This window comes from Falco cherrug, chromosome 2 (assembly GCF_023634085.1).
Source record: "Falco cherrug isolate bFalChe1 chromosome 2, bFalChe1.pri, whole genome shotgun sequence".
Classification (NCBI taxonomy): Eukaryota; Metazoa; Chordata; class Aves; order Falconiformes; family Falconidae; genus Falco; species Falco cherrug.
The window spans coordinates 10,061,625-10,089,274 of NC_073698.1; the positions used below are offsets into that span (position 1 = coordinate 10,061,625).

Below are 27,650 nucleotides of genomic sequence, written 5' to 3' on the forward strand. Positions count from 1 at the left end.
GGCCATTTTAGTACCATAACCCAGAAAGAGAAGTGAGTATTTCTCCTAACACACCATAAATGACTTGGCCAACCCCAGACAGAAAATAATCTAACAAATGCTCTAAATATATTCTCAAAATTATTATTTTAGTCTTATTAGTAGCATTTTTGCCTTTTTGTTCAAGTAGGCAGGTGGGCGTAGGTCTTTTTTTCTAGATAACTAGTGACAGGACAAAAGGAAAGAGCCTCAAGCTGCTCCAGGGGAGGTTATAGATTGGACATTAAGAAATTTTTTTTCACTGAAAGGATGGTGAAGCATTGGAACAGGCTGCCCAGGGAAGTGGTAGAATCACCATCCCTGGAGGTATTTAAAAAACACATAGATGAGGTGCTTAGCAACATGGTTTAGTAACGGACTTGGCAGTCCTGGGTTAACAGCTGGACTTGATGATCTCAGAGGTCTTTTCCAACCTAAAGGACTATGTGATTCTAAGTTGTCATAATTTCATTCCTGCTCAAGCCTAGAAATATTTATACATACTTTTAATGAAAGACATTAGATTCCTAAACTAGAAACATATGTTTCTATTCCTAGAAACATACCACTCAGAAGTGCCAAATACCTTGATTTTTAGAAATACTGATTCCTGAACTGGTACTGCAACAGGAAGCAAATGGTTAATTATTTACCCTTCAACAATTCACTTCTGTTGCTTCCTGGTCTCTTCCCTTTTCCCAGAGGAGCACAAAGTCTTCAGAAAATGAAATTCTTATTAAATTCTGCCCATGTTTTTAACACAAAGATGAGGAAAGTAGTTCCTTAATTATTTTGAAAGATCAACACAAAGAGTGAAATTCAACCTCGTTTAGAAAGCCCAGATAATCATCGGATGTTGCTCAATTTGTTAATCTCACTGAGAAGAGAGTTTAAGTTATTCCTTATCTGGAGAGAAGAACAGGTTCCAAATGGAAAGTGGTTGGAATCTCAAAATGCAGATATGGATTTTCTCGGTACTCTCCTGTTTATACTCAGACTCTTCTCCAGATAGGAATGCTGGATTCCTCTTCTGAGGAACATAGGAGTAAACAGAAACTTTTTGGTAGAGGGGCTGAAGCAAGAAAGCCTGCTGACACTCCCTGAAGGCTCCCATGTACTCAAAGAAAAAGTGAAAGTTTGTGACTGGCAGACAGAAGTTTCTAGACAAATAGGAAAAAGTCACAGATATTTTTTTTTTAAATACATAAACCATGGCAGTAAAGATGTGGGTGGTCGGAAGAGGCAGCATTTCTGCAGATCTTCCAAATGAGGAGGAAGAGGAAAGGCATAGGAAGAGGATAGGCCATAGTGAGGAATGAGCACACAAGACCTGGCTCCATCCCATTCTCAGGACCTGACTTGTTTGCTTTTAAAGAAAGTAGGTGGAGGAAAGCAGAAAGGGCAGCAGTTCTGAGTTACAGCACCAGCGACCTGGTAGAGATCAAGCAGGGCTACATAGACCATGACGACACTGGTTACAAGAAATAAAACTCGGGAATAATCTGATGACAAAACAGCATTTCAATGCTAAATTATATTATTGCTGTTCCCTTGAGGAAAAGCTGATACCTGGAGCCCTGCATTCCACTGAAAAGTAAATCAGTGTGCTACAGTATATAATTTTAATTGCAGCTTCATTTATTTTTATATGTACAACAGCCCTGAAGCAGAAGTGGTCACAAACAGTGTGCCTGGAAATCCATCCCTCAGGAATCAAAGACACATGTCAGAGTCTAGTTACTGGGGATCTGATGTGAGCAGAAACTGGAGCAGACACCCAGCTTTCCTTGACATGAGAACCGTGAACTGTAAAACTACCACAACCCATATGGCTTACTGAAAATGAACATTTGTTAGCATCAATAAAAAAGATTTGGAAGAATAATGGCACCACCTAGCAATAGCTGTCAAAACAATTTTCTACAGCAAGAGCTATCCCAAGCACTTACATTTCAGGGCTTGGACTAAATCTTTTCCATTTCTTTTTTTCTTCCAGAAATGGAAACAGATAAATTTGCAAACACAGCCTTGACTTTTCCCCAGAAATTCTCCCCCTCTCATTGGGAACTATTTGGCGACCACTACCTGAGTAGCTGGGTGATTCACAGTTTTTGTTGAAAAGCAGGCTACGCAGCTCTAAACTCAGGGTTCTAACCATGGGCTGCAAATTTTGGACACCTTAACTAAGGAATTAGGACACTCAGGGCAAAGCAAGGGATAAGAGCATGGTGATTACAACATAGAAAGCCAGGTTGCTCATGCATGTGTTGCAGGAGGGGAGCTCAGATCCAGAGTCAGGCTGCAGCTCATTTCTATTTCTGGCTCTTCAGAAATTTGGTTGCAAAATCACATTCCAGGCAAGTAGAAAATATGGCAGCTGGCAAATATGATACCAGCATGGAGGGACTCTGCTGAGTCTCCCAGCTCAGGAGCACACACTATTGGCCGTAATGTGAAAGGGTGATGTTATACATGTAAGAGCCTATGGCAAAACAGTGACATGAACAATAAAATGTGGATGCTGGGACAATAGAAGGCAATTAAACGTGACAATTAAATTAGATCCATTTGCACGTTTCCCAGGAGAGAGGTTACATGGCAGCTGAAAACATCGTAATACCTATGACAGTTTAGGATGATGTCTATCTGTGCTTGCTATTCATCCCTCACATTCATTCTGATCATTTACCCTATGACTAATAACAAACCAGATTCAGTTAGTGATTCTTTGCAGACATTGAAATCTGAAGTTGCTGTCTCCATCAGGGGTTATATGGATTAAAGAAAACCCTGGAATGTCTGGAACAGGAAGAACTTGAAGTGTTTATCTTTTTCTCTGCTTTTGAAGGAAAAACTTGTAGTGCAAAGTGCTACAAAACAGAACGTAGTATATTTTCCCAAACAGATGGGGGATAGCAGATGATCACCTGTTTCTATTAAAATGTATTGCTTACAGGAGTTTTGATGATTATATAAAATCACGATCATCAAGATAGATATAGATCATGGTTTCTTTTAAAGTAAAAGTTAAAGTGCTTCTTGTCAAAATGCATCTAACTTGTCTTGTTAGGAAGTCTATTAAATAATATAGTGCAATTAAAAAATCTAATTTTAAATTAAGATTTTTATTTAATTAAATTAAAATTAATTTAATTCTTAATTAAATTCTCAAATAATTGAGAAATGCTGACTTAGGAAGTGGTTTACATTTCTGAATTAAATAAAATATGAGAAGAGAGCATTTTGGCCCCTGGTACTCTTCAGGCAGAGGTAAGGGGGTGTAGATTAAGGTTGACTAAAACAGAAGGAGAAAACCAAAGAAAACAGGATGCAAAAATATATTCCTCAGAAAAAATATTATTATGAGCAGGTGTTTTGATGGTTATATAATGATGTTTCATGGAGGAACAGAAATACGGATTTTAAAACTGGTTGGTTTTTTGTTTGTTTGTTTTTTCTTATTTTTTCCTGGGAACCATTTAGGGGTAGGAAACTATGTTTTGATGAGTTATTAACACCCTAGTGTGGTAATATCAGGTATCCTATCGTCAAATCTCACCTCTTTTCTGAGAAATTTATACAAGTAAACTGTGAAAGACTGCTTATGAATTGCAAGTGTTAACTGAGGTTGTCAAACAAAAAGTAAACAGCATTGCTTTATAAATACACCCAGGAATATTTGATTCATCTCCCCTCAGTACCCCAAAATAATCAATTTTTTGCCACATAGCCCACTCTGTGGATATTCCGTCATTGCCAGTGAGTGGGCAGGACTCCACAGCAATGTTACTATGCAGAAGTAAGAGGCTGATCAACTTCAGCACTGAAAAATTAATTAAAAACCTGTTGTCAGCCATGCAGAAATGGTCTGATTCTCACTGTTTCTAGAGACAACCACATGATGAAGGGTGGGATGTAGTTTCCTGATTTACCCACCCTGGGCTGAAAACAGAACTGAAAGGGAGCAGCTTGAGTTTACACCGATAGATGCTGTAACTCTACCATAAACAACCCACTACCACCCATTGCATGGCATCTCTTGCAGTCCAAAGGTAGAGGACTATGGCTGACAGACTTGTCCAGACTTCCTCTTACTGTTGTCAGAAGACAAGATTACAAAAGACTTTCCAAGCTGCAATAATGAGGACACTGATGAAACCTGTGGGAGCTGTGAACTTCCCATCACTGAAAAGACAAATAATCCTGCCTTAAAACAGACCGAGGGACTCCATAACTTGAATCCCTCCCAGCTCATCTTCGTAGATTTGATTGTGGAAGTCTCACTGGTATTTCCTTTGACCACCCAGAGAGACACAATCAGTGAACCATGCACATACAAGAAACTGCAGAAACCAAACAGAACTTACTCACCAGGATAAGAAAATATTTGCAAGCTTGATCTAATAAGACATGTGTGTGCTGCCTCAAGGTTTGCTTCAAAATCTAATGTCCACTAACTACCCATGTTAGAGGTAGAAAAGCATGTCAAATGGAATAGCAAGTCTGCAAACATATCAGTGGGGCTATGGCAATAGATAAATGATAGAAAGTTTGTTTTGTTTATTTCTTGGTTGGCCAGAATTTTTACTTCTAAATTGTGGGATCAACCCTGGAAAGACTTTGCCACCCTATAGTTTACATAGAAGGAATATCTAAAATACAGAAATATTCTTTCAAAATTTTTTTTTAATATTATGTGGGTTTTTTCCATCCTTGGGTTCTGTTATATTAATAATGTAGTTTGGTGTTAGCACAAAAGGAAGATCTCAGGATGCTCATTAATAGATTGTCCATGGCATATTTCTTCTTCAATCATTGTGAAAAGTCCATGTTATTACCCTAAATACAGGAGACACACATTGCTTCACCTTAAAATTACACTGTTGTGGTTTCATACCTTCTCAATGACATCCAGCAACCAACACAAAATGGACTGCCTGGTATGTTTAAATTACATTTTAAAAGAATGATCTGATGTATTAAGAGTAAGAAATTATCTGTTGCTGTTACCAAGACCTAACACTCTTTGAGAAGAAAGAGTATGTCAAGAGTTGAATGCTAAGGCCATGGCTGAGGTTAATCACTGCTGTTTTCCTATCAGAAAGAGCAAGCTGAGAAGATACAGTTGGTTAGTCACTAATGGGAGGGAAGGTATCAAACACCAGCCTGGTCTGGCTTCCTCTTGCTTTGTCATGAAGCTATTGACTAAACGGGGCAGTTTTAATCAATGTTCATGGCAGCTTTCAGGGAGGATTATCATTTCACTCTAAACAGTGGTGTAAAAGGAATGGAATTGGCATTGGCTAATGTCTCCCACAAAGTAGCTGTCTCACACCCAACACCACCACCACTTCCTTGACACTCTTCCTAGGTAGTCATTAGCAAACATAGTTGCTGCACTCTTGGACCTTGCACAATTAGAGATTAAAGAATTATGGTAACAGTATACCTGAAATCCAAGGTTGCATGATTTGGGCTGAGCAGCCAGTCCAGTCATAGATTTACTGTTGTGTTAGAGCCACAGATTAACAGATTATAAGCACGTCCTGGGGTCCTCCATCCTTTGACACCCAAGAGTTGTCAAGGCAAATTTAGGATAGCGATGCCAAACGCCTTTTGTGTGGAAAAAAGACACAGACTGTAGATGCCGGGAGGTGGCTTTTGGCTTTGAGCTAATTACAGAAGCTGTACAGACTGAGGCTGAAAGCAAGAGAAGGGCATGTTTGACTGGTAATTGGGGTATAATAATATAGAGTAATCCCTTCTGAAAAGGCCTGCTGTGAAATGTGACATTTCATCATCTCAAAGTCATGTTATGTTCTACTGGGAAGAAGATAGCTCAGACCCCCCAAATAATATTGATGGAGGAATGAGATGGTTCAAGGACAAAGTACAAATTTAAGACATCACTTAGAAAATCCTCATATCCAAGATAAATTCTGTGAAGAAGAGAACTTTGTGATAATTCTCTTTTCCATAACATTAAAACAGTATCAAGTTCCTGTTATGTATCTTTTTCTTATAAGATAAAATTTTCTTTTATCATATGCATACTCCAGTTTAAATAGCCAGATTATTTCTAATTCAGACATTTGCTATGCAAACATTTAAAAGTTGATCTAAAAAACATTGCAGTCACAAAGTCATGTGCACAAAGGTAAGAAATGCCAGCATTAAAGTCAACCATATAGCCATAATTCACCCTCCACCTCTATACATATGCATTATCCTTAATTGCACACTATTTTTCCCCAGACCCCCACCTCATTCATTACACAGTGCAGACAACATTCATTAAGAGCCAGATGTCCAATCCTTTTTACTTTTGATTTTCATTTTCTCAGTCAAGTAATGTGTAGCCTAATGTATGATTTATTGCACACTTTTAATACGCTATCCTAAAGTTGTTTCCTCTAACACTTTTCTTTGGTGTTGATCACTGCAGCAGCTGAGTCCTGCAGAGATATCAATTTATAGTCATAATACAAAGGATTCAGTGAGTGGTATTGCCCTCATTTGACAGATGAGAAATGAAATATTGAAAAGATAATGTACCTCATACCCAGCGGTTTGTGGAGTTCACTCTGAAACATCAAGAACCTAGTTTTTTCTAATTCTTAGTGTTATACAGCATTTATATGTCTAATGAGGTCAGAAGCAGAAGGCTGAACATGCAAACTCTTGCAAATACTATCTCAGAATACAAAGCTGGATAAACTGCAAAACAAAGACCAGAGAAATAGCAACCAAACATTCCTCAAAGCGAAGCTGACTTGTAAGCACAAACTATATTCAGCCCAAACACAGCCTAAATTGGAATTACATCTCAGAAAGTGATTCAGACATCAAGTGCTAAGGATAGCTTAACCTTAAAGATGCTGCAAACCAAAAGCATCTTTCCAGAGCACAGTACATGTAACAGCATACACTCAGAAGCACCAAAATCCAAGAAGGCATATGGGACTACTTTTCTGTGCACCAGTGAAAATGCAAGAGCGCAGGAAGACATTTATAGCCTTTGTAGGGATATACCACACTAAATATGGTTGAGTACATCTGAATCAGTCCAGATGCATAAACACTATTCAAAAATAAACCACCGGGGGGGGGGGGGGGGGGGGGGGGGGGGCGGGGGCAGAGAAGTTGCCCAGAAAGATGTTTCCCCCCCCCCAAGAACTAGTAATTACAGCTACTAATAGTAATTATAGTTAGTACTTGAGAGATGTGGATTACAAATCCTCCTTGGCCCAAGGGGACAGGCATTACCTTTTCTCAAATTCAAGCCAACAGGTTGTTGCATGCATTGTGAACGGTCACTTTCCAACCTCTATTGTGAACTGAGTGCCCTGTATGGCAGGGTTTTTAAAACTCATTAAACCATAGTGAGAAAAACAGACACAGACACACACATCCATATCAAAAAGCAAGAAGGTAGCTGATTAACAAACCAGTGAGAAGCTGCCGTGGATTCACCAAAGAAAGAGGATTTATTGTGCAGGGAGTGACCAGAGAACACTGTCTACTGCCTCTCCCTACACAAGAACTATGAAATGAGATGAGCAGGGGGCAGATTCAAAATTAGTGAAAGGAAGTGGAGTTTTTTTCCCACTGAATGTGTAGTTAAGGCAGGGATCTCTTTGCTGCAAGAAATTGTGATAAAAGTTCAGAGCAGCTAGAAAAACTGGTGGAAAGAGAAAAAATAAATCCTCCAATGACTATTACATAGAATGACACCACATCTTGTTCAGGAAATCCCTGAGCTGCAAAATGTTGGAAGCTGGTTAAGTATTTTGTGAAAGGATTGTAATAGGCTTGACCTGCTCTTAAACTCTTCTTAGTTCTCTGCTTCAGTTAGTGTTGCCAACAGGATGCTGAGCTAGCAGGACCTTTGGCCATACTGTATCAAACTTCTTGGGTTGTAGTCTTACAGTTTAGACAAAACCATAAAAAACACTGGGGACAAATAACTCTGTTCCTGCCTTTATTATGAAGACTGAGAAACAGACTATAAGGGCCAAAGAGATGTGTTTAAAACTATTTGTAACCTTCAGGCAATTTCTACCAGGGTAGTCTCCTTTTTTACTCAGCCTTTCAGTATAATCTGTGATACAAGTTCTACAGGTTGAAAGACCTTTCTTTTTTCTTTTTTCTTTTTTCTTTTTTTTTTTCTTTTTTTCCCCAGCCCTTGATTCTTTCCAGGAATTTTTAATACCCTACCTTGAACAAGCCCGTCAGATCTGGGCTTGGTTGGTTGGAGCAGCTGTGGTTGGAGGCATCGTTACTGCTGTGCTCACCGGGCTCATCCTGGCCTGCCGAAAGAAAAGAAGAGGAACTTCTTCAGAGATACAGCCCTTGCTCATAGAAAGTGAAGATTATAACAATGTCACTTACCAGTCCAATTTCTAGAGGCCTCCAGTAACTAAGTGATGTTACTCAGGTGCTAATCAAGCATGCGGTGTTTTGATTCATGTTTACAAATAACTTGTCGAGGTGTGCTGCCTAAGCAGGATGGGCACTCTTGCTTCTCAAGCCTCTTGTAAATTCTGATGTTGTAGTATCTTATCAGATCCATTCCTACAAAAATGTCTCAGATCCAACACAAGTTACCACGCCACTCAAAGAACACCATGTATTTTCCATGCTTGATTAAAGAAGTGCCTCTATGAAACCAGAGCAGCTCATGTGTTGGTGGTTTTAATGTATAATTTTCTGCTCTTTTATTTGCTTTTTTACAACTGTAGGCTCCAATCTCGCAGCCCAATCCATGTGAGATTTAGTGAGAGGTGTCTTGACTGTATCATCAGTGCTACATTCACTGGGTTTGAGCAGAAAGAACCCTTGTTTAGAGAGCAAAACTCGTGGTGCCTCCGAGTAGACTGAATAACCCACAGACACATTTTTCTTCCAGGCCAGACACATTTTCCCTCCAGCTCTTGTAATGTCCTGTTTGTCCTTGATTGAATGCCATCCACAGCAGAAAGCACGCCTCCTTCCTTTGGCCATGGCAACTCACCATGCATGGAAGGATGAAAGTGAAGCTTTGGCTCACCAGGTCTTCTAAATCCTACTTTTTGCCAGCTCTTGATCATCCCTTCTTCCGCAAAAGTGCAGAATGTATAATTCATACATTGTGACCAAATGTATGACCTATTAGTAAAAGTGTGTTTGTGCCTTACTGAGATCATTTAGCAATTCCCAGGCAAGCTTTTTCCTTTCCCTTTTCTTCAATCGCGGATCTAAAAGCTTGCTTTCTTCCCCAAGAAGTTTCATCACAGAGGAGCCAATCTACTTCTAACTGATGAATGGGAATTTCTATTCTCTTCATACTTGCAGGCATACCCCCAAGCACTTTTCCCTTTTAATTCCCACTCACCATATGACCTGGAGACCACATCTCCTTTGAAAGTGAACACAGTAGCCCTGTTTCAAACAGATCTGTGGCAGGGAATAAACAGTACCGTGTATATTAATCTTAGTAACCAGGACAAAACTGATACAAGCAACACATGCCGGTGCCCTCCATTGTTGTGGTGTTTCTGCTTAAGACCACTAGCCTGATGATAGTTTGGAGTTAAACTCTTCAGAAGTATATCTGACTCTGAGCACATGAAAACCCAACTGATCCTCCTTTCTGAGCAAGCTGTTTAGGTTCCTGCAGAGTGGGGGGTGAACACCACTGCCAGGTGGGGATTGACTGCACCAATCTTAAAGCAACTATTCTGGGACAGGAAAAATTGTCCTGTGGGCATGCCTAATCCTTCCCATTGACTTTTCGGGTACCCTGCATGTTAGTCTGGACAAGCCATCTAGTTTATGGATGGGTCAGGAAGAGAGAGAGAGAGAGGACTTTTGGCACCATGGCACTAAATGTTTTCTTGGCACACCTCATCTGCACTGACACAGATGTGCTTTCTGTGTGCAGCTACAAATGCAACGACACATCATTTTTCTTCTCGGGGTCATGTTCAGGGTTATGCTTACTCCTGTGCTCAGACATATGTAAGTTAAGTGTTGAAGGACCTCCTTTCTTCAAAATTCTTCCCTGATATGGGAGCTGCGATTCCTGCATTTTTATTTTTATTTTTATTTTGTAATTGGAAATAATGTAATGCCATGAGACGGTGCTTGCCATGTAATCTCATTGAACCAGAGCGGGCAGAGCTTAAATATGACCCTGCCTTTCCTTTTTCCTCTGCTCAAGGTGACTTGAAACAAGAAACTTCCCTAATTGGCATTAGGCAGTTGGCTTAGGCTTGGGGAGATCCTTCTAACAGGATCAGTGCTGAAAATGGGGCATTACAGTGTTTGGTGCCATAAAATCTAGATCCTGTGTACCTAGACCATGCAATCACATAAACCTTGACCCCAGTAGGCATTGAAGTTAGGCTTCTCTGAAAGTGCTTCTTAGGTGAGGATCCCACCAGCTTCAGCATCCAGGGACATATCTGCAATATCAGCACCATGTTGTTTCACATAATAAACAAAAATATCATATGGCTGATGTTCAGAAATCTTCTACAGGATACCTGTCAGCTTTATTACAACGTATGCAGTATTGTACGTCTCTGGCCTTTGCAGGAGACTGTTACCTCTGTAAAATCTTTCATTTTCTAGCCTGCTCTCTTTCTTCCCTGGACTGTTAAAGTCACACTTAGACAAGGCAGGACAATGAGCAGCTGTCAGTCTTTTTTCGTTCTGTTCTCCCTCCCACATTTTCCCCAAATTTGTATTTTTAACACCTGTCCTCTCCATTGAGTTATATCTGTGTATACACACGTGTAGGGATGCAAGTAGTTTTGAATCAGTCTCCAGAGTGAGCTGAAAATTTTCAGCAATGAGACCTTGTCATTAAAAATGGCTTTTTACAGTAATTTTTGTAATAAGCTCTGAATTAGATATGAAGTAGCCATTATAACAATGGAAACCCAACTTATTACTGCATATCCATCTTGTATCCATTAGGCTTTCATATGTCCCATTTTATGGATATTTCCCTAGAAGTCTGCCTGTTACCTCCTTCTCTTGAGAGTGTTAGGCATGTGGAATTCACATGGTGCCAGGAAGTTCTGGAAATCTGCTAGATTAGTAAAATATGTAGAGAAACCAGTTCTTTCCCTGCATACAGACAAAATCCCCTTTGACAGAAGAACTCAGAAATAAACATTAATTCTGGACCACAACTATGGCTTGGCACTTCAGATCATATCCCTGCATGCAATTTCATTCAGCCTTACGTGACTCTCCTATCCTATCACCACACGCTGCACTGCTTTATCCATCAGGAAAAGGGCTGCTCAAGGGCTCAGTGGTGGAATTGTCCCACATTACTGAGGCTGGTATAGTGATGGCAACACAAAACAGCCCCCAGGGGTAACACCCAAACTGCTGCTGTCTGTGTCATACAGATATTAAAGGAACTTTGGATGTATAAAACCACCTACCTGTTTAAACACAACCATTTCACTGTGCTACTTTTTAGACTGCTGTACATCTTTCCAAGTACTTCTGACAACAGTGCCATAAATATGAATAAAGGCAAGTAGTCTGCAGAGCCTTTTAACTCTTAGGGCAGAGCCATGCACCAGGCTTTCCTTGCCTTGCATACCAAAACAATGCTCCTTGTAATCAGATTGTTTTTCCCTACCAGTGACTGATGCTGATGAGCTTTTCTACAACATTAATGTCATTACTCACCTTCACTCCTGTGTGCAAGCTATTGCGAATAAATAGTCTATACGTACCACAGAAGAAAATACGTTTCTGGGAGAAAAGCTAAAAGCTTAAGTCTTTGCTTGTAAACCCTTCATGCAAAGACAAGAACATTTCAGTAATGTGCTGGCTATTTTGTCACAGAGCTGAACACATCAGGAAGATCTGCAAATAAGAACTTGAAGGTTTGGACTTCTTCTCATAAATTTACTGGGAGATTGGCAGGGTGGAAAATACTGGTCTTGAATGGTGCTCTGCTAAATTTACTATGGACTGACTTCATTGTCAGATGACCTGGCTATATAGAATGAAATATATACGCGGTTAGATAGTTGAAAAAATACCAAGTGACCAAGATCATGACATTATCTATATACAAAACTGTCTATTGGTGTAATTATGAGAAAATGTGATTTTTTTTTTTTAACTGAAGCACAACACACATCCCAGAGTGACAGAACTACATCCATTAGCTGACAGCAAAATACATATACTCATGGCAACAGAGATACTATGTAACTGCATTCTTACTATAGTAGTACAAGTTGTACAATGTGTGCATATGTGTGTAGAAAAGCCCTATAAGAACTCTTTTTTCCAGCTCCCCTTTCATCTGGATGACATTACAAGCATTTATATCAAGAAAAAGTAACACATGATTTGTCAAGTTGGAACAGCAGCAATTTGTTTTAACTTTGATCTTGTCAGTTAATGCCACAGTGACCATGGAAGACACAGACAAGCAGAGAATCCAGGCTGCATGTCCTCTTTTACACCATCATGGACCTGAGATGCTGCTTTAAAATTCACTTTAGTCTTTTAATTCTATAGTCTGTGGTCCCATTTATTTAATCCAGAGGGTTGACTGTCAAAGCATCAATGTCCTATTAACATTCAGGGAGAATCAGGCTCTTGACAACTCTCGTTTGAGAGCCTAAATGAAAATGAAGCATTTCTGTCTTCCCTACTGCTACCAGAAAAGGTACTTGTCACTTTGGAAAATCAGATCACTTCTAGACAGAAATACTTTCTCCTTGGAACAAATATGCTTAAAACCACAAGTCTAGACACCAAGACTTAAAACTTACAGCCTTTTGTCTCATCCTAGGAGCCATAGCATTCTGCAGCACCAAACAGAGATATCTGCAGGGAAGCAGTCACTTAGAAATTGTGTTTAGCAGTCTGGGTACAGATGACAGATTTGGGAATCACTGCAGTCACCATAATTAAGGTGACACTCTCCTACAAAGATACATACTACTGTAAAAAGTTACAGGAAGGCTTATTTGGAAAATTAAACTGTGAAGAGATCAAAAACTTAGTTTAACAAAATTAATTTTCAGGAAAACCAGAAGAACAGTTTTGGGAAGGGGCACAGGACAAGTTGTTGGTTATTCAGGCCATCAGTCATCAGTCCACAATGCACGATTTCAGATTAGAAAGTGCAGAGTTATTAAGCTCAGTCTAATGCTTAGGCATATGCTAAATAAGACACCAGAAAGAGTAATGATAAATCATGGAGCCATTAAATTCATGAGAATTAAATTTGGGAGGAGTTGGAAGAGGGAAATGGATGAGAAGTGCGTATTATTTTAAGTCATTTCTCATAAAAAATGATGATGGGATTTCAAGAGAAACAATCCAAGTTGCATTGATTAGAAATTATTCCAAGGTGCCACTCTTCAGCCCCCTTGTAACATCCACGTGGCTGTAATGTGCTTTAGGCATGTTTAAGGCATCAGGTTCCTTGCAGTGAACAAGGCTTTAACTGGATTGCACAACTGCTCCCCAGCTTTTAGGAGACTGGTGGGACCAGCAATGGGTACCTATCCCTTTTACCCAAGAATTCAGAATCAGGAACAGGTAATGAACCACCTGTGTGTGCTCCTCAGACAGTCTCAATTTTGTAACACACTGCTTTTGCAGGTGGTTCTTCAGCTGAGATATTCCGGGACCTGGGAACCATTTCACACCTAGCCATAACTGCATTTGCAGCCCATAATGTGCTGTGTTTTCCAAATGAATGAGTATGTTCCCTGGAACATCAATGGAAGGAAAAAGGAGCTTTTGAAACAGACTTTGTACACTGAAATGCAAAAATCCAAGTCAGGTCAATCAGTTCTCCCTGGAGGTCTTTATAGGCTTTCACATCTCCCCACTGTTTATATGAGAAGGGTGTTCATTTATTTTAGGACATTTGGTTCATTGAATAACTGAAATTCATGAGAGGTTGGTGCCTGGATGGGTCAGACAGCGGCTGCTCAGCCCACAACTACTGTTTTTCTCTCTAGAAAGGCTCATCTATTAGTGGCAGCAGTCTTTGCCTGCCATTGCCCACCCTTCTGCTCACCTTGCTATCAAGAATTTCATAATGATCAACGATGCCCATGTAGCACTGAAGTGGGGAGGAGGAAGCAGTTTTTCTCTTCTGCTAGAAAAACTGCGAACTGCAATACTTTGCTTGCTGCCCAGTGTAAGGAGAGTTTATTTGCTTCAGAATTTTTAGCCAGGTTTTGTCAAAAAAAAAAATACCCCCCCCCCAGTTTTTGTGCTCCCCTTCCCCTGCTCTTCTTATAAGAATAATGAGATTCCCCTCTTGATCAAATGCATTTGTGAAATGTATCATTTCCCATAAAAACTCTCCAAATATCAGTCAGAAAATCAAAGCTCATGAGCCAAAACACATTTTGCCAAACCTCATTACTTGGCCAGGGGAAGGTGAGTGGGAAAGGATATTGCTCTTAATGAAAAATATAATAATATTTTTTGAAAATATAATTTTTTTCTCTGACAGCTCTACCCAGCATGCCACTGACCCTGTGTTATGTATAAACACCTTTTACATTTCCACTGCTCAAACTTCTCTGAAGTGGAGACATTAACTTTCTCTACATGTTTCTAACCTAAAAACTAAAGATAAATAAGAAGGAATATACAGGTTTGGGGGGGGGGGTTGCCTTTTTTTCTTTCTTTTTCTTTCTTTTTTTTTTTTTTTCTCTAGTTTAACTCCTTATCCTGGAAGGATGGTACCTTTTGCCATCATTATATCGACACAAGTCTGGAATGAGAAAGCAAAAAATACAATCCTGAGATTAATATATGCAGTTTGTGTGTCATTACTTTTCAAAAATAAATAAATACCCAGAACTTTTGACAGCAATTCTGAAAAATCTCAGAGAAGTCTGCACACTTGTATTAATCAATATTTCATGTGTAGTTTTCCTAAAAAAAACCCAAACCCACAACTCTGCCAAAGGCAGAAATGATGAGGTGGATGGTTACCAGGACATTTAATGTCTTGTAGAAAGATCGAGTGGGTGCTGTAGTCCTCAGTGCACCTGAAAGACCCCTAATGACATTACTGGGAAGTAGATTATGAGTTTTAAAACAATTGTTTCAGATTTGCTGTAGAATCAGCAGCGTCTTGAAGATTGTAATAAGATATCAGCTCTCCATTAAGATCTATAGAAAGCAGTATGGTCTGAACAGGTAATTCCAACAAAACACACTGTGAAATACTTTACCAGATTGAGCAGACTAAAGCAAATACCCAGATCATGTTTCACTCAGTCAGGCTCTCAAGTGCTCATCTTAAATGAGAAGGATTTCTGCACACTTCTTGTATAGGAAGGAACTTTATTCTTGATTTTGGTGGGTTAGTGGCAGGCAGGTCCTGTTTTCCTTTCCCACTGTGCTCTAAACAAAGACAGAGAGAGTGCAGAGGACTGATGTTCTGAGTTCCAGTGGTGGGATGACTGTGTATGAGAATGAGATTATATATTCTGTTTCTGAGATGGTCTCATAGTTGCAGACACACAATATATTTGGTACAGTCCTGCATTTTGAATGGTCTGGATTTATCAGAAATTTTAAGAGATGGCATATGAACTAAGCATGTGCCTAATGTTTTCAGTCAGAAAATTACTCTGGGTGGCTAAAAAAGGGTGCCTAGTACAATTTTCATACTTTGGGTATCCTACGTGGCTTCCTGCTGTCATCCCGAGGATTCTGGGTCTCCTGCAGTGTATCTGCTGACCCTGTGTGAATGTTTCAGCTAGTTTAGGGCACCTCAAACAGTGCTAGAGCCTCTGTTAAAGCAGCAAAATCCCAGCCTCCCTTGCCAGCAGTAATACATACGCACATATGCACATACACAATGCTTCCATGATTAAAGCAGTATGTCATTAATTAAAACCAGGTCACAAACAGCAACTCAACCATGTTTTGCTGTCTTGGAATGGTTGTTTATTCCAAAGTCATGAAGTTTCCTGTAAAGTAAATACCTTGAGAGTACAGTGCCATAATTACATGACGAATAAATGTACAGTGCTTTGTCAAATACATTTAAAGACATACACTCACATTAGGGTGTCCTGCTAATATAACAGAATGTAAAAATAACATCTGAACAGCAACAGAACTCAGCAGCCAAATACTTCACTTCGCAGGATTGCCATTAAGATAAAATGGTTAATTCAGTCTAGTATTTTTTGGAAATGAGCATCCTTTCCATACTGCAACCAAGATTTTGCAGTTTAACTCCACAAATTTGAAGTGAAGGACTATTTGCCAGGCGTTCCATAAAACTCTTCTCAGATGTGACCATTCTCATTTTACGGGCAGGCAAAAAAGAACATGGGATTTTAGAAAGGAGCTTAATGCAGCTGGGTATCAAAACCTCAGCGAACTTGAATTCTTCATGTTACTCTGAAAATCCTAGGCAGAGTGACTGGTTTGTAAGGAAACTGTAAGACTGTGGGATAAACCCCAGGATTTCTCCCTGTCTGATCCCTTTTTTAGCCTATGGTTTGCAACTGGAGTCACAGGGCTGTATAATTAAGAAAGGGACACAATGGTAAAAGATTTCTGCATATGACTCAGGAAAAAGAGAAGAAAAGGACTCAGGAAAAAGAGAGAAGAAAAAAAAAACCAACCCAAACATTATTTACGATCTGTTTTCTAGCTCTGCCTTATTATACAGCTAACTGGTAAAAGCTTTGCTTCATTTGATGGGAACTGGAAGAGCTGAAAAGCTTATTGAAGCTCTTTGAGGGTTCACAAGGCATGCAGTTACAACAGTGACCTATTTAAATCCTTCCAGCCAGTAAAATATAGTTCCTCTGTTGTGTTGGGGGGCAGCAAGCTGAAGGTACAAAATGGGCTGTTTCACATGACAGGAATATGACTTGTTATGGGCAGAAACCCACTAAGTACTATTCTTTTTCTTAAAGTCAAGCCTAGGGAAAAAAATTCAAAATGAAAGTTTAGGATGAAATTTTGCTTTCTGTTCCACTTGGAAACTAAACAGACATTTCTCTTCAAAGAATTGTACCACATCCTCATCTAAAAACCCATAAGAACAGATTGAAATTACATTAATGTAAACAGGCATCTCTGAAAAGAACACCGAGTACTCAAAATTGTGGACTTTTATGCTAGTACTTTCCAAAATGGTTATCTTGCATATTGTATAGAGATTAAAAAGTAAATGCCACCTTCTTTTTAATACATTATTTTTATTTCAGCTCTAGTGAAAAAAATAATCAATTACAGAATTCAGAACAAATTTTCTGGGCTCTTTCTTTTGGGACAGGAAACAGTGAGGGAAGAACGTGTTCAGTAGTGAAGAAGTCAAGACCTTCAACTACAGAAAGGACAAGGCATTCATTTTTTCTGTCACATTATATGTGTTAACTGGAAATAACTGCTTCCAAGGTGTATTTCTTGAAAGAAGAATGGGAAAGCTGAACTTAAGTTTATTGCTTTTTCCAGATTTTAGGGATGGCAACAATTTCATTTGGGGTACATATCTTCCTTCCCGAGAGTGGATTTTAATTTATTATTTTCTGTCTGTGTAGCACTCTGGTTCAAAGAAGTCCTTTGACTAGTGGGATCACAGACTAAGTTCTTTCCAGGATACCCATGTTTGTAGTAGTGTGCCCAGTTCTTAGACATTTACCATGTCAAACTCTCATATGGCTTACGAGGGCCAAATAACTACTCAAAGTGAGAAAAACATGGATCATTTGTCTCCTTCCTTTCCAAGATAATTCCTAACCCTATATCCTCATCACCTCAGAAGCTATTATGAGATAACATAAGCTGTGGCTAAAGAAGGCTAAGTGCCCAATGTGCTCCCTGCCCTCAGTACACACAGCTCTCTCCTGGGATGGCTGGTGTGTGCCCAAGAGTCCATCAAGCTCTCAGCAGCTGGCTCAGCAGCTGGACTCAAATTATGGAGCAGCTCAAGTCTAGGCCTGTTGCAGACATTGCCTTGAAAGTTCCAGTGACAGTGTAGACATGATCCTAGAGACATGCTTTAAAAGGAAGATACTAATTTGTCAAAGCTCAGATTGTGGTAATATTGCTTAGTTTGAACAGTACCTTTCAATAACAAAGGTAGAATGCTTTGCCATTAGAAAATAATAGCATTTTTCACCTGGTTTCCGCTGTCCTTCTAAGCATCTTGGAAGATTTTTTTTAAAAACAGACATGTTTTGAACATAGTAACATTTCCCAAGTAAAAAGAGCGGGGGTTTTTCTGTTGTTGTTCTGAAATGAAAATATATTTATATATATATATTTATATAAACAATATAAAACCATAGAACATGAAAAAAACCCCAAACCATACACATGATGCAACTAATATAGCTGGCACAGTCAAAATATCTTTTTGGATAACAGTTGAGGAAAAATGTCACAATTATGCATTTTCTTCTCAATTATCACAGACCAAGGCAACCATATCTTACCCAGATGTGCTTGATCAAATTTGCTCTTGCAAGTGATCAGAAGAAACACAGGGAGAGAAAATCTCAGTGGGATTAAGGGTTTCACAACATGGCACATATGAGCTAAGGCTACTTGTTTCAGAAAAGGCTAATTAATAAGCCCAGAACTTCATCAATATATGAAACCTGGAAGAGGGTCTTGGTCACATCTGAATCTCAGTGAATGCTCTGCCTTTCTGCAGGGACCACAGCATCGGTGCCTCCTTCTCAAAGATGCAGAGTAGAACATATGTGTTGGGAGCTGTCTGCTTAACAGCACAATACTTCTTCTTTACCTTTATAAACAATGAGCTCTCAAGCTCCCTGAAGCAAAGAAACCAGGTGAGGAAATATTTAATCAGTGAAAAGAGAAATTTATATGCAGTTGATAAACTAGGGGCTGTATGGAAATAAGAGAATGTAATTGAAAAAAGCAATCCTTTCCATCACTGCCCGCTGTCCTGAAATGCCTATGTGTAAAAGCAGAAACATGACTTAATTTCAGTGATGGCCACAAATGAGCCAACTTTCACAAAACCAAATCACTGATTCTCATTCAGCAGATGACATAATCTTTGCTGTTATGGGTTTTCTTGATTTTCTTCACAGCTGTCCTTGTGGCACTGCCCCTTATCTCGTTCTAAAAAGCATCTCCCGCACTGGGATGTTGCAACTCATCACTTTCCTAAAGCTAATCAGAGTGACTAAAAGATCCCCATTGATTGTGAACACTAGGAGCGTTATAAAGGCTGGTGTATGCTATGATTAAAATTGAGGAACTCTGCATTTCCCAAAGTGGTGTTTTCTCGAGTTAAGGGAAGAAGAAGGTGGGAGGAGCCTCTTTACACATCATGTGCTACGGAGGAAGGAAGAGCACAAAGGAGGACTCCGTGACACATGGATGAGGATGTTTCCAGTGATCCAAAGGTTAGGGCACATCTCGGGATGAAGGCTGAGGTAATGCAGAAGGAAGAGATGGGTATGAAAGCTAATCTACAGAGAGGGAGTAGACTAAGATTAACAAAAGCACCAATGCATCCAGCTCCAACAGGGAATGACACCTCACTATCATGTGAGACCCTTTGCAAAGTTGCACCTCAGCCACTTTTTTAAGCTCTGCTTGGGGACATTATGTTTTTCTCAAAAAGCGTATATCAAACTGTTAAAAGCGCGTAAGCAATCAAAAAGAGTAATGCCATAGGTGAATTTTCACATTCTTAGCAAACACTTTTTGAGAGTTAATTCTCAAATTTGCATAAAAAATGCAATAAAGGAAAAACACAGCACTTGTATCTTCACTGCAGAGATTTTGCCATTTATTCCTCATGAACAATAGTGCAAACATAGGCAGGGTATATTCAGTTGTCAGTGGAAGCTGGCATTCACCATCCTCATCTGTTCCAGACAGTATATGCTTTAAGCACTAACACCTAACGAGGTACAACATCATCCCCTGCTCCCCAGTCCCTGAACAACGTGCTGCTACAAAGCTACAGAAATACAAAGGGTATGCCCATACCCTCAGCTAACCACACAACTGAGACTGCACTCAGGACTCAGAGCAGCTCATTGTCTACACAATTCACCCTCAGATATGACAGGTCTGAACTCCAAGCTGGAAGGTGCACACAGGTGGCTCGCCTGGCTGCATTTAAACCTGTTTTTCATCTCACATTGCAGACCCAACCCGAGAGCCCTCGACTTTCCCTGATGCCAAAGTGTACCTTTAAGACAGGCTCTGACTCAGCACTGTTCAAAGATGTGACAGCCAATGTTGTTACATGACCTGATTCTGACTACAGATCATGTATCACTGCTGTGTTTCTCCTTAAAACAGTTTTCCTCTTTGCCTTAAACTTCGCTTCTTCCAGCAGCTTGCAGAGTTTCTGTGCAGCATTCCTAACCAGGCTGCAGTGAGTGCAGCTCGGGACACCGTCCACTTTATATGCGCTCTGGCATTTTGCATTTCTCTCAGATTATTAAAGGGAGAAGAAAAGGCTCAGAGGCATTACTTATTCAACTCAGAAACAACCCGTTACCACTGTGTTACATTTCTAACATGCAAACACCACTACACATCACTAGGAGGGAACCCGTTATTCCTGAAAAAGAAATAACATGCTCTTTTGAAATGAAAAGATTTCCCTGCCCTGCTGTCGATGAATATATTCTTGGTTATAGCACAATGAAGTTTTTGCTTTTCCTCCCCCAATTCTCAGCCAAATTTCTTCCCCGGGGCTGTAGAGTATGAGATGAGCAGCATGACCTTGCAATGACAGAATTTTAATGTGTGACTGGTGCACCAAAAGCAATGCAGCAGCATCTCTCTTCTCAGTGTTGCTATGTACACTAGACATTTATGTAACACTGCTTCCTATCCTCAAGGCTGTCCTTACCTAGGGTCAGCAGCAACAAACACAAAATTTATTTATTGAACTGTCAAAGCTACTTACATCTAGCACAGAGAACTATACACTGCAGTATTTTGTGAAAAGTTGTTAACAGGCCATCCCCAGCCCCAAAGCTGCAGAAGTAGATGTTTTTTGAGACAGGTTAACTCGAAAGAGTCAGTGGTGGATTTATTTCAAACAAATTGCTTATTTCCAAGATGCTAAAATATAGTAGTTTTCTTCTGCGTTTTAGCAAGGAGTTGTGCACAGAAAGGCGATGTATTTACATGTATTCGTTCTCAAACCCCAGGGAGATTTGTATCCACATGTAGACAATAGGACTTGCTTTTTATTTCTAAAGTTGAGAAGCCAAGAAGAACATCTCTCTCCTTCTCCTTTGCTCTCAGGTTCAAAATAATTAATCCTCTTCACTGTTGGTATTCATCATCCTCTCTTGCCCTTCTCGGTTTGCTCCTCAATTGACAGCAGTTTACCTGAAGCTTCAGGAGCTACTCTTGGCTTCCCTCTCCTGTTGTAACAGTACAGAGCATTAGGACAAAGGTGCAGATTTTGGGCTGTAGGATGGACTGACTTTGCCACGAAGATGCAGATAGCATGTAAATATTTTTTGCAAGGTCTGACACCCTCAGAAATCCAAAGGCTCTGTTAAGAGGCAATCTACAATTGGGATGGGTGGCTTTCTCCAGCTTTCTCCCCATGCCCCTGTAACAACGGGACAGATCCACTGCTGTTTGCACAGCTCCAGCAGCTGCCTCTTGCAAATCCGATCCTTCTAGAGAATGTAACTCTTCAGGTATGGCAAACCTTGAGCATTCACTGCAAGTTTGGACATATTCATAACATCAGAGGAACTGCACAGCATTCCTCACTACCAAACCAGATCCCTTCTCTCTTACACCATGGCTGATACCATTAGTGGCATAGTAAACCTTCACAAATACTCAAACAGCCCTTTAAAGGAGCAGCATCTGTTGGTCAGAACCTTTGTGTAACAGCATGTGTTATACATGTCAGTCCAGTAGAGGACTCAGGGTTCAATCCTAGAAGATGCTGGCTAATTAATCTACTGTACCCACAAAAGAAATTCCACTTTCTGGGATTTACTATGCTTAGTACAGACACTGAAATATCATGCTATTTATGGGAATAAAGAGTTTCATTTCGGCTCCATGCACTTCACCAGTGCATCACTGTAGTGGCCTTAAAGAAACACACCAGCAGCAGAGACGATGCAAACCCCAAAACACTGTTCACAGTTGAGTCATCAGCTATGTTATATACATTCCTGGAAAATGTACATTCATTATAGAAAAGCTCAGTTCAGCACAGGCACCACTGGCATTTTGATTAAACCTTACTGTTAAATCCTTTTTGCTAAAACAATAAAAACTGGTTTTATTTGTGAGAGCTGGGTAATCTGCAGACAAATCAGATGCACAATCCAGAGGAGAACAGACCTAGCTTGTCTTAAATCACACTGGCATGTTTATGAAATGATTGCCAGGGTGAAGTGAAAATTAATCTTCCTAGAAGCCCTTTTCTTCTTTAAACAAGTAAACATTGCATTTTAATAACTATGTCTCTTCTCTGACTTGCAGGGCTTGAACTGCTATAGGCAATGACTAGTTAGCCTCCTGCCTGCTTCTCTAAGCGATGTCTTGCAGTCTGAAACTGTAACCTGGTACATTAGGGTTGAGTAGAGGCTTTTCTCTTAGGCTGCTGTTCTAAAAGCAAATCTCTTACCAAGCCATCACTTCTCTGCTCTGTCAGGCTGTTACAGCTACATTACTGTTCCCGGTGAAGTGGTCCGCCACTCGTACTATTTGCCCTTTCTCAGCCAGCTCCAAATCATTCTCACCTGTGTGCGAGAAGTATTAGAAACAACGGGACAACTGCACTAGCTTGCACTGTCTGTGCAGTGTGCTCACAGGTTGCTTCCATGCTTATATCAGACTACATATGGATGGAAGTACATAGAGCACTTCTCTCACCTGCAAAGCACATCTGCTTAACAAGCCAGGTGAAGATCTGCAACCAAAGGAAACAATGGGGATTGAGAGCTGAGGGAGTAAGCCCACGACTGGGATGCAGTGGCAGCTGAATGTGCGCAGTGCTTTCATACACATCTCCACATCAGGCTTGCGTGGGCGGGAGTTGTCAAACAGCAAGAGGGTTCATCTCTTTTCCCTTTACCACAACTGTTCCCTAGTCTGTTGTGGCTAAACAATCAGCATTTTGCAGGAAAATCAACTTTCTAGCCTAAGCAGTGCAGTCATGGGCTAGGCGTCTGTGGTATGCACTGGTATCCTTTGGCCAGCCCAGGTTCAAGGCTGCATGTTGTGATCTCTTGTATTCCTTTCAGATCTGTCTCCTAGAAGAACAGACAAAGAACCAAGGAAGAACTCGCATGCTATTAATACCATATATCGAAATAGGGCAGTGTTGCTCCAAACTCAGGGCTGAAATAATCATCATGGAGAGACAGGCTGCACTGCAGACTACAGAGGTGAAGGTCGCTCCTCATCAGGCCTTCCCACGCTCCAGCAGGGCTCACCTCGGCAGTCCTTTGCTACAGCAGTGAACACTTACACAAGTAATCTCAGTGCTATGGGAACAGGATTTCTCGGGTAAATCTGATTAATCCAGCTGTTAGCTGTGTAAAGCCTCGAGTCTCACATTGCTGTACAAGGGCTGGAGTCCTGAAACACTTCTGATGACTAAAACACAAAGATCCCACTGAGCAAACACTGAGCAGTCTGCAGTTTTGTGCCGGACAGAGTGAGAAGTGGCAGAATACATGGTGGGATCCCTCCCCTGCAGGAGGGCACTTATGACAGACTCACTTACAGGACTCAGTTTAAAGCATTAAGAGACATTGAACTACATAAATCCGGTTGATCTGCAAATGTGGAATTAAGTGCTGTCAGCCTTCACTTACTTGTCTGGTACCAAGTTATATTTTCATGTATGCTTGGCTTACAGATAAAAAAAGCTATGGAGTTTTTTAAAAGAGGGGTTGGTTTGGTTTTACAAGCTGGAGACATACTCAGAAACAGCAAGTACAATGCAGCTTGTAGGAAGACAGCGTTTATCATAACATCTGCCACTCTTGAAGCCAATTGACAGTCACCAACCCTAAAACTTTTTGCTTCTCTAAAACGCATTACTCAAGGAAAAAGAAAAAAAAAAAAGCCAACCACAACTGAGGCTTTTAACTTTCCCCAAAACTCACCTTCACCTGGTCTAGCAATTGCTTATATCGGCAATAGAAAGGTTTACACAAAACAAAACACAAATACGGTTGCATAGCAATTAGACAGAACTTTTCACTGCAAGTGCACTGAAGTGATCCCAAAACATTAATTAAGCCTCACAGCACTCCAGAAAGGTAGACAGTCCCAAGCCTGTTTCAGAAGTGGGTCAGTTGAGGCTGGTACAGGACAAAGGCAAAAAGAGGAGATCCTGTCTCTGCTTATATCTCACTTTGACAGCACTGCTTAATGTAAAAACAGGCATTTAACAATCCTACACACAGCGTCAGCTCCTGCTACAATGCAGAACAAGAGCACAGTACTAGTATTGCTATTTTAATTCTAAAGCGCTACCTATATAGGAGCTGAGCCAGAAAATATAATCTGTTTTAGCACAGAGCTAACTACAAAACTAGCTGCTCATTATACGGTAATGGAACCGACATCTATCAGACAGGAGGTGTGAAACGACAAACAACATTGTGATTAGATGACTCTAAACTGTATTTTTTTAAAAAAATTAGATACTAGACCCTAAAACAGGAGGAAGAAGATCACTGTCTGGTTGTGGTTAATAGATACAGTCACAATTCCAATCATAATTTAAGTTAACTGCCAGCAAACAAAAAAGCCTGCAGCATCAGCAATATCCAATAACTATGCATTTTGCCATCAGTGTCATGTTTATAATAAACCCCATACAGGCAGTATTAGAAATAATTTTAATGATTAAAACGTTCTAATCCTTTGCTGCATACCTCCGGTTTTACAGTGATGGATGAACGAGATCCAATGGGAAAATAATGATCCTTCCAGCCTCAAAAAAAAGAAATTAAAATCAGTAGCTGCAATGTAGGCTCCCGTCTCACACTCCATTTCTATTTTGTCTTCTCCCCTCTTGGCTGCTTTGAGAATTCTCATCAGTATGAGTATGCCCATCTCTGGCTCTTTCCTTCCCCCCTGAATTTCAAATCGGGCACAGCCAGAGGTAAAAACTTCAGTGCAAAGTCCAGACACTGAGGAACAGACCCTCACATGGCTTCGCTGCTGCACCTCTACCTTGCTGCTCCACTGAGGGCAACTCCTGAGCAGAAGCTGCCAAGACAAAGACCAAACTCATTTTCACTAGTTACACATACAACATGCCTGTACACCACCTACTAGAAAAATGCTTCCCTCTGAACAGATTCTGATACTTGTAGATCCCTGTAGAGGGTCTGTGTTGTGAGCTGAAAATTAGTGCCTTTCCTATTAAAACAACAAGATGTTCACTGGAAATATGCAAACCAAATCAAATGCACTGTGCTAAATACAGGTGAACCACAGGTGTGAGAGGTGCTGAGCCATCTTATGTCTGTGTGTGCTGCAAACATTACACAGTACTCCTCCCAAGCTTCTGCTGGAGATTAAGAGGGGCAGGTTTTCAGCATGTGTAAAGTGATGCTGCCCTATTAAGATGCACTAGAATGATGCCTATTTATGCCAGCTAAGTGTCTGACTCCTGCTTAAATGCCCTCTTCTCAGCAAAATAAGGGAAGGGGGTAAAGAAGAAATAAAAGGAGTTGGATTAGCTACTGGGTGGAGGAAAAAAACCTTGCTCCTCAGAACCAAAAAGTTATAAAGTACCTGCCATAACCTCTAGCCCTTCCATGGCAACTATGAGCAGAGTGGAGACAGCTGTGAGGAGAAGAGAAGATCTTAAATGTACATGTTTCAGATCCCTTTGGAACATACTGAAAGCACACTGTAGCTCCTGGAAGGTTTCCCTCTGCACACATGATGCAAAGAGCCACAGTAATGAGGGCTTTGCTCTTACTCTGCTGTAGATCTAGCCTGATCCTGCCTTCAGTGACATCAGTGCAAAGAAGTGTGACTCCAGGGAAGGTACTCAAAGGATCACAGTCAACCAAATACACGCTGGGACCTCTAAAATTGTATTTAAACCTGTTGCATTATAAAATGATCAGTAAGACCATCTGAATGCTTCAAGCATTTGACATGCAGGGCATGTGAGTGCAGAGTGAGTGCAACTTCCACACTGAGCACGTGGTATAATAAAACATCATATCCTGCCTCCTCCTTTTAATTGCTTTTCCTGTTCCATCTTTCTGGCTGCCTAAATCACACTGATTTTGCAAACTCACTGAATGTTGAGTCGATGCAAGATAGAGAGTTCTCCACATACAGCTGTCTGCTTACCAGAAGGCTGTGATTTACATCACAGAGGGGTCTGCCCACAGGTACTACACAGTTGTGCTCGCTTTTCCATAGGTTAACTTACATCTTTCCCGATATTCCACTCTCTTCCATTTGGGGTGGGAATATTCACATCCATTACAGAAGTAGACTAGCGAGAGTAACAGTCATTATTGTAAATACAGAATCCCAATTCTGCAATGTATAAAATATTTAATACGGAGTGTTTTCACCCCAAAGCCATGAGATCTGTATACCAACAAAAGCGATAGTCTTTGCAATACACTATGTTTTGTCATTTGGATTAACCTGGGGTTGGGTTTACTGATCCAGCTTCAGAGGACTGAAGTGGAAGAAGTTCAAACGTTCCACGGATTCTTGTTCTGTCAGCTTTTAAAGCAATTGTGTCTCTCCCCAGCTTCTGTACTTTTTAATTAACAGAAAGAACTCCAAAGAATCACTGCTGCCACAAATATTGTGCGAGCGCATTTGGGTTTGAGCTTAAGCACTTATTATTTGTTGGTATACTGCCACATCCATCATTTTCCAAAGTCTTAAATAATCATAAATAAGAAAATCTGTGCTATTCTTTGGTACATTTCTGTTTAAACCACAGCTGAACTTTTAAGTTGTACAAACAAAAAATTGCACTTTTATCTTCCAGAGAGTCTTGCTAGTCCAACAGACTTTCAGCTGAAGGATTCTTTATTATACTCAAACCTTGTCCCATAAGAGTTGCTGCTGTTGCTCAGTTTATGAAGTATCTTAGAGATTTTGTTTGGTCCACAACAGAAAACTCCAATGGTCTTCCTGTTAAAAAAAAAAAAAAAAAAAAAAAGAAAGAAAAAGAAAGGAAAATTTAAAAAAAAAAGAAAAAAAGAAAAAAAAGAAAAAAGTTATGATGTTGCAAATAAACAGTAATTTCTAACAATAGACAGAATTGGATTCTGGCCTCACTCTATCATACATAAGTCAACTACGCATAGATTTTAAGGTGAGAACAGCTCACTAGATCGTGTAGTTAGCATTACCGAAAGCACCAGATCTCCCAGGTATCCCCACCACAAGACATATTACTTATTTGACTAAGACAACTCTCAGAAAAAAGTGCCACATCTTAGTCTCAAGACACCAATGAAAAATTACTACTTCTCACTCCAATTTTTTCCATGATTAATCATTTTTTTATTAAAAATGTGTCTCACTGTAATGACTTCATTAGTGTAACTCGTGATTTACACCAGCAGGAGATCTAGTCACTAACGGTGATTTGTTACACTAATGAAAACAGA

General features: G+C 40.1%; 2 protein-coding genes across 2 annotated transcripts in view; one reads left to right on the forward strand and one right to left on the reverse strand.

Annotated features, from left to right (window-relative positions):
- Positions 1 to 8,685, forward strand: part of TYR (tyrosinase) — a 49,357-nt gene extending 40,672 nt beyond the window's left edge. Inside the window, exon 5 of the mRNA XM_005434684.3 lies at positions 8,201 to 8,685. Coding sequence (XP_005434741.1) covers positions 8,201 to 8,424 — 224 coding nt within the window. The 3' untranslated portion in view covers positions 8,425 to 8,685. The remainder of the gene's footprint in view (positions 1 to 8,200) is intronic.
- A 7,082-nt stretch (positions 8,686 to 15,767) lies between these two features.
- The window catches only part of NOX4 (NADPH oxidase 4), a 117,446-nt gene continuing 105,563 nt past the window's right edge, over positions 15,768 to 27,650 (reverse strand). Inside the window, exon 18 of the mRNA XM_055702820.1 lies at positions 15,768 to 27,168. Coding sequence (XP_055558795.1) covers positions 27,048 to 27,168 — 121 coding nt within the window. The 3' untranslated portion in view covers positions 15,768 to 27,047. The remainder of the gene's footprint in view (positions 27,169 to 27,650) is intronic.